Below are 10,326 nucleotides of genomic sequence, written 5' to 3'. Positions count from 1 at the left end.
TCAAATATAAATTATAGGGTAAATAAATTACAAATTTATATATTTATTGAAACTACAATTACCTAGTTAAAAACTTAAGATTTTGGTCTTCTCACTCATGGCTTGATTTTACAGTCTCCAAAAGCACAAAGGTATCACATGCATGTCATGTCAACTTTTACGCTGTGGTTCTTGAGTTTAAATTTTAAAGAGGGGGAGGAAAGGAAGAGAAAGGGGTAGAACGGAAGAAGATGGAATGAGAAAGAAGGGATAGATGCGTTCTCGAGATGAAGGGGAGGGAAAGAAGTTTTACCATCACATGACGTTTTTACCTGATTTAGGGTTCATCATATGAAGCTTCATCAGAGGGAAGAAGAGGGAGGAAGACAAGGCTAAATCAGTCTTTTGTTGATTTCCTTTTCAGTCCACCCAAAATAAATTGAGCACGAGAACATGCTCCCCTCCTAATCTCTCCCTTTCTTCCTTCAAAAAAAAAACTCAATAACATACTACTGTTAGTAACTATAATTACACAAAAAAAAAAAACTTTAATATGCTTCTTAGCAAGTCAATTGAGACTTTATGACCCTGTAGTGCCAAAAACAACGTCGGAGACCTTGTAAACCAAAAACAAAGAGTTTGTAAGGCTACGGTAATATTATCTCTTATGTAACTTTTAACTTGTAAGAATTATATTATGAGTAACCTAACCAAATGTTTAAAGCAATGTTGACTACCATTTTTTTTCTTGGAAAAGTTTGGAGTTATAGTGTTTTTATAGCCGCATCAGAAATAAACTCCTATTATACATCATGAATATCTTTACAAAACTAATATATAATACATTTATCAAAAATAATTGTGTTGTTCGTTGCTTGGTTTGTTTTATGGTTTATTTTTTGGCATGTTTGGTGCCTTCTATAATTTTAAAATTTATTAGATTAATCTTTAATATCTTTTATTATTTTTCTTCTAAATTGTAAGTACAAGATAAAGTTTTGGAGTTATATTGTTTCTATAGCTACGTCACTAATAAACTCATATCTATCATTCTTAAACGTACATCATGAGTATATTTACAAAACTATTATTTCATACATTTATGAAAAAGTTATTAAGTTATTGTGTATTGTTGGTTGGTTGGTTTATTTTTGGCATGTTTGGTGCCTTTTATAATTTTAAAATTTATTAAATTAATTTCTAATTTGTTGTATTATTTTTCTTCCAAGTTGTAAGTACTAGAAGATAAAGTTTTCTTGTAGCTAAGTCAATAATAAACTCTTGTTATCATTCTTAAACTTCAACGTGCATCATGAGCATCGTTACGAAACTATTATATCGTATATTTAATTTGATGTGTTGGTTGCTTGGTTTGTTTTATGGTTTATTTTTTGGTATGATTGGTGCCTTTCATAATTTAAAATTTTTATTAGATTAATCCCTAATTTCTTTTAATTTTTTCTTCAAAGTTGTAAGTACTAGAAGATGAGATTATTTATTTATTTATTTTTGGAAAAAACTTGTAGACCAAATTTGAGGCTTAAAGATCCAAGTTGGAGACCGAATTCGAAGCCCACTCAACGACATAAATGGGTCCTAGTCCGCACCTTACTAAAGACTTTGAAAAATCCATGATGTCCCTACTTTCTTACCAACGGTTTTTATTTTGGCTCATAAAAATTACAATTAGCATGTGTTTCGTTTATTGTTTTTGACCATTTTTTAATTTATTTAATCATACATATAACCTTAAAATTAGGCCATTTCAAAAGTGTTGGTATGTTCATATTGTTATTGCGATAAAGATTAAGATGAAGATGATGTTCTTGAAATAAAGATGAAGATACAATTTGAATGGAAATTGTATGATTTTATTACGAACCAGGAAAAACTAGGGATGGAACACATGTGCATTGTCAAGTTTTTGTAAGTAGGCATGAGCAAAAGAACCGAACCGGTCGGAACCGGCCCGAAGATGGAAAATGTTATTAGTGGATTAAGAAGAAGGTGTGGATGACATCTAGTGGTAAATTTAGAATAGAAAAACATGTGGCTCTCTAAATGGATTTAATCAGACCAATTCAAATGAAAATCGGGTTTAACTAGAAAAATAACAAATTCAATATGTATAAAACTAATGGTAAGAGAACCAATCCCAAACCGGTCTTTCATTTTTTTTTTATACTATATCTAACTTAAACTTGGAATTAAGCCGATTTAGATTAGACCTTAACAAGCTAAACTTCATAGCGTGAAAGTATAAAAGATGTAACATTTATTTACAGTGGAAACCTCCTACACTTTCTAAACTCTTCCTACCACCAAATATGATGTCTTATATAGTCTACTAAGCATTAGCGTTGCATGAGATATAAAAAAATATTTTATATTAAAAATAACTAAATCATTGTTATTAACAATTAAATAATAATTAAAAATATAAAAAATGATTTTTAGTATTGTTATTATGTTGAACTATATATTAGGAGATAAGGTTGGAACTTGAAATTGTTTTGCATATACAAAGCTATATTATTAAAATAGAAAAAAAAATTAAAAATAAATAAATCGTTATTGTTATCTATTAAATAATAATTTCATATTAAATTAAAACGTTTATATTAAATATTATCATTATGTAGAAAATATGATAATAGAAACATCTTTTTATCTATCTTAAATTTTATCATTCCGTACAACATAGGATAATAGAGACAACTTTTAATCTTAAATAGTAAAAAAAAAATGTTTTCTATCATAAATATTACCATAATTATGTAGAACATATGATAATAGTGACGTCTTTTATAAGGTTAAAACTTTATATTGTATTATATACAGGGTCGTAAAACTTAGCTAACACAACCAAATATTCGACATGATACTTAAACTCAGCCTCCAATAAAAGTGAGTTTGCCTAAATAAGCTAGAAGACCCTCGGATCTTTATTAAACTCGATCCAAATCTAAAAGATACGGTTTAAAATTATTTTTAAAATTCTAAAATTTAATTGGTCACTTGTCGACAAAGACAATCTCACCAAAGAATACACTCAACGTCCTACAAAGTTAGATGCAAGGAAGATCTCATGGCCTAGTCCCTTTGAAATATTTCACAACCTTTCATGTTTAAAGAGGAGGAATACATTCTCTTGTTTACTTTCACAATCAATGTGGGATGAAGACATTTTAATTAAACTCATTTCTTTATTGGCCAATAATTTCATTTTGTTAAATAAAATATTATATAATAAAAAAAAACGTTATCCAGAAAATTTATTATTTAATAGTTCAATTTTTCAGTAATCTCGTAAGTTGCTATAAAAATATAAGTTTTTATTGAATAATTTTTTGTTAAATCCTAAAATCATAAATTTAGTTAGGTACTTAATATAGAATTTTGTTTATATATATTTTCATGATTCAAAATGTCATTATAAAATGAATTCATTTATAAAATATAATCGAGTATATATTTTGTGCTTTTGAATCAAAGTGATTTTTCAAACAATTATAATTTTATGTTTAGGTAGATTTTTTTTTATATTTATATAACTCTATGTAACTTATAATATTATTATAAAAAATTTGAATAATCATGGGAGTTTCAAATATATGTGGTGAAAGGAAAATGCTTCATTTATTGGTCCAAATTGATCAAACTCAGACCGATTCAGCTTAATATATCAAACTACATAACGTTTTTTGTATTGAAACCCGGTTTGTATATATTTTGTGTTTTTGAATCAAATTTATTTTTCAAACAATTATAATTTTATGTTTAGGTAACTTATTTATAATATTATTAGAAACAATTTGAAAAATCATAGGAGTTTCAAATATATGTGCTGAAAGGAAAATGCTTCCTTTATTGGTCCAAATTGATCAAACTCAGACCGATTCAACTCAATATACCAAACTACATAATGGTTTTGCAACTGAAACTCTGTTTGAACCTAGAAAAATCATGTTCAAAACCATTTTCGGGATTCTAAAACTTAAATGGACAGATGCCAATAAAGACAATTTCACCAAAGAATACCCTCAACATCCTAAAAAGGTATGCATAAGGAAGTTCTCATGGTTTGGTCACTTTGAAACATTTCACAACCTTTCCTATTTATAGAAGAGGAAACATTCTGTTGTTTACTCTCACCATCGATATGAGATGAAGACATTGTAATAAAACACGATTTCTTGTTAATAAAACATTATTCAACTTATTTAGTAAAACATCCTTTCTCTTGTGTACCATTTCTTTATTGTGCAATAGTTCTATTTTTTCATTAGCTCGTAAGTTGCTATCCAAAAAAGACAATTTCACCAAAGAATACCCTCAACATCCTAAAAAGGTATGCATAAGGAAGTTCTCATGGTTTGGTCACTTTGAAACATTTCACAACCTTTCCTATTTATAGAAGAGGAAACATTCTGTTGTTTACTCTCACCATCGATATGAGATGAAGACATTGTAATAAAACACGATTTCTTGTTAATAAAACATTATTCAACTTATTTAGTAAAACATCCTTTCTCTTGTTTACCATTTCTTTATTGTGCAATAGTTCTATTTTTTCATTAGCTCGTAAGTTGCTATCCAAAAAAGTAAGCTTTTATTGAATAACTTTTTGTTTAATTCTAAAATCATAAATTTAGTTAGGTACTTAATATAGAAAGTTTGTTTATATGTATTTTTCAATATTCAAAAGTTCATTATAAAAATAATTCATTAATAAAATATAATATGCGTATATATTTCGTGCTTTTGATCAAATCGAATTTTCAAACAATTATAACTTTATGTTTAGGTAGATGTTTTTTTTTTATATTTATATAACATTATGTAACTTTTTTTAAAATATCATTGGAAACAATTTGAAAAATCATGGGAGTTTCAAATGTATGTAGTGAAAGGAAAATGCTTCTTTTATGGTCCAAATAGATCAAACTCGGACCGATTCAACTAAATATACCAAACTGCATATTTTTTTTCTAGTGAAACCCGGTTTGTATATATTTTGTGCTTTTGAATCAAAGTGAATTTTCAAACTGTTATAATTTTAGGTTTAGGTAGATGCTTTTTTATATTTATATAAAATTATGTAACTTATTTATAATATTATTGGAAATAATTTGAAAAATCATGGGAGTTTCAAATGTTTGTTGTGAAAGGAAAATGATTCCTTTATCGGTCCAAATTGATCCAGCACCGGTTTAACTGAATATACTCAACTACATAATTCTTTTTCTAACTGAAACATGGTTTAAACCTAAAAAAATTCGGTTCAAAACCATTTTTAGAATTCTAAAAGTTAACTGGACATTTGTCAATATAGACAATCTTACCAAATAATACCTTCAAAATCCTACAAAGGTAAGCATGAGGAAGTTCTCATTGTTTGGTCCCTTTGAAACATTTCACAATCTTTCCTATTTATAGAAGAAGAAACATTCTCTTGTTTACTCTCACCATCGATGTGGGATGAAGACATTGTAATAAAACACTATTTCTTTTTATTGAACATTATTTAACTTATTTATAATATTATTGTAAAAAAATTAAAAAGTCATGGAAGTTTCAAATGAATATGGTGAAAGGAAATTAAAAAAGGGGATTTCAAATGCATGAGATTAAGGAAAAAATATTAACTTTTTAAGTATGTATGATACTTTTTTTTTTTTTTTTTTTTTTTTTTTTTTTTTTCAGCACTATAAAATTTAGATGGGCCTGAGACCCACTTTCCACGTACTAGGATTAGCCCCTTATAACATATTGGACGTTACATGGACAAAAGAAAATATGGCAAGAATAGGTCATAGCGGATTAGCCAATCAACTCGAATGCTAAAGAAAAGCCTTTGGTTAACTCGAATGCTAAAGAAAAGCCTTTGGTTAATTGGTTACCAATTTGGAAATATGGAAAATTAGATTACTTGATGTTAGCCTTATCCATAAAAGAAATATATTTTTATTTAGTCACTTCAAACCGAGGTCCTAAAGATTAGATCTTTCACTTTGCAATATCGTAATCATAAAATCAAGATCATAAGATTCTATTAAAAATATTTTAAAATATGAAAACAACATTTTCATCCGAGGGTCAGTCATTCAAGCTAAAAATACATAGTTTAAAATATAAAAAATACATCTAAAATACAACATACATCAATATATAATAATAAACAATACAAAAGCGTTTTTTAAGACTCATATTCATTTCACTTAGCCAAAATAAGATATTATAATTTTTAAAAATAATAATAATAACAATCCTACAATCTTACATCCCATCTTACCCAAAACCGGTATGATCATAAACAATTTACCTAAGTAAGATCTTAGGATTCTACATAATTTTAACAAGTTTGCTTCAAACTTCATTTAGCTTATGACTTTTTTTTTTTGTTTATTTTACAATATAAAAAACATCAGACATAACACTGTTTGCATTAGCCACGTATATTTCCTCTAAATCACATTCACTCATTTCATCTTCGAGATAACATTTACATGATCCCCATTTCCAAACCGCGTATATACAACATACAACAAAAAAAAGTCAAAAACAAAGACCATTTTTGTCAAACATACGTCAAAAATCCTAGGCTTCCATTATAGATTTATAGGCTTCCAAGTTACAACAGCCTCTTCTCATTATGCTACTAGATTACAGCAAATCATATTGCCAAGTCATATTAAATAGCTACCAAATATTTTAACATGATCCAACCACTTCATTAAATATCATCAACCCAACACAATAACCTTTCATACGCCATTAACTCAAGCATCATGAAGCAAAGCTTCTGAAAGCATTCATTCTGTTATGTAAATCACTAACAACATTAGATTCACTATTTAAAACCAACAACTATCCATATCTAAATCATCCCCCATACACCAAAAACAAAAAGGGAAACACAACCAAAAAAAAAAAACATCACGATAACAAAACCAAATCTAAATCCCAACATATTTCACCTTCTACACTTCCACGCAGAAACCGAAAAAAGTGGCCTATCTTGCCAACACATAACCACACACCCATTCTCTTCTTTAATCCGACACCCATCACAACTATACCCTTGAACCAATCTTCTAGCTTGCAACAAAGCGTAATAACTCAAAGGCACACACCCAAATCCACTCAAATCAAGCCTTTGAACCCATTTATCAAGCTTTTCATGTCTCTCTTTTCTCTCACTCCCTTCACATGCTATAATATTCTTGATCTCTTCTCCAAACAACATCTTTTCAACTTTCAATCTCTCCATTGATGTTCTTGGTAATGTAGACTCCAAACAATCAAACAAAGCCGCATAAAAGTATAAAGATTCTGAAAGGCGTTCCATGAGAGACGATTTGTTGTGATTCGAATCTTGTTCGGCTACAATCATGACTTTAGGTGATAACCCACGTAAACTATTTAAAAACGAGTCGATTTTTGAGCTCGAAAATGGTGAAGATGAAGCCGTGTCTTGACTCGGGCTATACCCGTTTCCCAAATCCTTTTGTGAAATTCCGTTTGTGTCCTTGGTTGTTGGTGTTACTTCCTCGGGTGCTAATAAAGAATGGAGTTGAAGAACCGAGCTAATAGCTAAAGCTTCGCCCGTTTTCACATTTAGTTTCTCGAAATCAAGATTTTCGATTTTGCTCAAAATGGGATTGAATTGAAATGGGATGTCGAGTTTTTCGGCTTCTTCGATTAAAATACGCGCCATTTGGTCTAGAACTTCTTTTTGTTGGTGGACCCCGGTGATGCGTAGATGTGGTGGGCCCTCAGGGCGTGCGCTCAGGTCACGTAAGAGCGCACGCCACTGAGTGGGCTCGGAGGCGTTAAGATCGATCACGTGAACGATCTTTTCGCCCTCCATAGCTTCGATTATCACTTGATTAGTGATAACGAATGCTACTTTTAGATAAGGGAAGTATTCGAAGAACATTTTTCGAACCAAAATGTTCTCGGATGCGAATGGGATTTTGGTGGAATGAAGAGCTTTGTAGATTCCTGGCCATGTTTTGAGGATTCGATTTGCGAGTGCTTCTGCGAAATATGAAGCGATTCTTTGCATTGTGTCGCCTTCTGGGGAGGAGAGATGGGAGATTTGGTCGAGAGCGATGTTGGCATGTTCGAAGTTTCCTGAAGCTACGTGTTTTGCACAAGTGAGGAGTAGATGGATTAGGCATAAACCTCGTTCTTCTGATTTGAGTTCTTTGAGCCATGGATATGGCGATCCTGTGAGAGGTGAGATTGACATTGATGGGAAGGTTTGGACGGGTGTTGAAGTCACAGATGATGACCCATCATCTTGAAACATTGGATTTCTATATGAATCTGGTTTTTTGTTTCTCAGAAATCGGATGTTGGGTTCTGTTTGAAACTAGAATTCAATTCTATGAACAAGCGAAGCTAAATTGGTTTAAGTTACAGATAATGGATGGGGTTTTGGTAATTAGAACAGAGAAATAACTCAGAAGAAAAAGAAGAGAGAAAGAGTAGTACCAGGGAGAGTTTTCGTGGAGAAGAACTACCCAAGAAATCGAAAGAACAGTAATTGCTTGTTAGGATTCCAAAATCATCAAATACCCCTTTCAAATCCCATGAAAATTCCCTCAATTCAATCACGCGTTGTCGTGTAAATGACTTTGCGGGAGGAATTAGAAGCTGAAACAATCAAGCGAAGAGCAATTCCTTACTGGGTTTCTGAAATTCATCAAAATCCCAATTCGAATCTCATGAAACCACTCTGAATTGGAAGAATATAAGGGCCTTGAAGTGGGTTTAGGGGTTTCTAGATGGAGAAAGTAAGGACGAACAGTTGGGGGTTGAGTTAAAACCTACAACAACCAAAAGAACAAAAATTCTTTACTGGGTTCTGAAATTCATCAAAAACCCACCTCAAAATCTCGAAGCAATCCCCTCAATTGAACTCAGATAACAACATTAAATAAGAATTTTGGGAGATTTTGTAGAGAGAGAAAGTGAGGAACAGTTGGGATTTCAATGAATTAAAAGCTAGTCAGTCAGGCGGTTTGTTCTTTGGTTCAAAGATGCAGTGTGAATAAAAGAGAGATAGGAGACAAATGGCGTGAGATTTGTTTTTATCTTCACCGATTTTGTGTCGCTTAGTGTTGCAGGAGAATATGTGAATTTTGTGAAGAACAGTGTCCTGTTTTATTTTCACCTAATTTGAATAAAAGAAAAGCACTTTGTCTTTCTCCTCTATTCCAAAAGTGCTTTTTGCCAAAATTTGTCTTCACTTAAGGTGGATAGGGAATCAAGGATACAAGAAGAAACCTCAAGCCACCTTAATCTTATAATAATATTAAGAATGAATTACGCCTTTCGTCCATGTGGTTTTCTCAATATGACACTTTTGGTCTAGTTATCACCATTGTTAGAAGTTTGGTCCGTATTTCAAACTAAATAAGCACATTTAGTCCTTCGAACTGATCATCGATAGTTTCTTACCGTCAATACCCCTCATGTGCATGCCACATGAGGATAATGTGGTCTTTTTACCCATTCAACATCTCATTTATTATAAAACTCTCCCCTCTTCCATCTTTCTAATCTGTAACTTTAACTCTAACTCTAACATCTGTTTTACATATAAAATATTATTATGATGGGTGTAGCTTGCCTATAGGACAAGTAAGAGGAATGAAACGTGAACCTTGCTTCAGTGCGTGTGTTAGATGTGCGTGAGTGCACAATCATTAAGAGATTGTAGTATAAACATTGAGTATTATTTTATGTCAAACATGCGACGCGTACATGAGGATTGCACGACGTGTTGCAATATCAACATTTTGATCAGGAGAAGGAGGGTGTGATGTGTACTAGTAGTAAATGCGACACATAGAGTTTATTGGACGTGTACATTGCTAATTTAAGAGTGGTAACATACTTTACTAAACACGACACATAATGTAGAAGTGACGCGACATGTTGCAAGTACAATGTTATGATTGAAAGAGAACACGACGGACATAGATTGGAATACAATGCAACTAACTCGCACAAGACACGTAAAAGATATGCATGCGACACATATTTGCCGACTCGGTGTAGATGTTGTACTTAATGTCTTAAGTCAGGTTTTGTTTCATTATTTTTCACTTGTACGTATCACAGACTATGGGAAAGTGAAACTGGTGATCTTGAATTTAGATTGGAGCTAGATTCATGGAGATTATGTATCTAGATCTACTAATTAGAAATTTAAAGTAATCATATCCCCTTAACTGTTAATTTATGTGATTATGGTGAAATTGGAGAGGGTGATGAAACCGTAGATCGCAAACGAAAATGTTGTTATGTAACACCCACAGATTCGGGTTAGTC

At 31.3% G+C, this 10,326-nt stretch overlaps 1 protein-coding gene across 1 annotated transcript; it reads right to left on the bottom strand.

Annotated features, from left to right (window-relative positions):
- Window positions 1–6,771: 6,771 nt before the first annotated feature.
- Window positions 6,772–9,154, bottom strand: SCL3 (scarecrow-like 3). The gene has a single exon (XM_079024116.1). It carries the CDS (start codon window positions 8,294–8,296, stop codon window positions 6,956–6,958), a length of 1,341 nt encoding a protein of 446 aa, XP_078880242.1. The 5' UTR covers window positions 8,297–9,154; the 3' UTR covers window positions 6,772–6,955.
- Window positions 9,155–10,326: the final 1,172 nt, after the last annotated feature.

This window comes from Lactuca serriola, chromosome 2 (genome assembly GCF_051521515.1).
Source record: "Lactuca serriola cultivar US96UC23 chromosome 2, Lser_US96UC23_V15, whole genome shotgun sequence".
In the NCBI taxonomy this organism is placed as follows: domain Eukaryota; kingdom Viridiplantae; phylum Streptophyta; class Magnoliopsida; order Asterales; family Asteraceae; genus Lactuca; species Lactuca serriola.
This window is presented reverse-complemented; position numbering and strand designations above follow the sequence as displayed.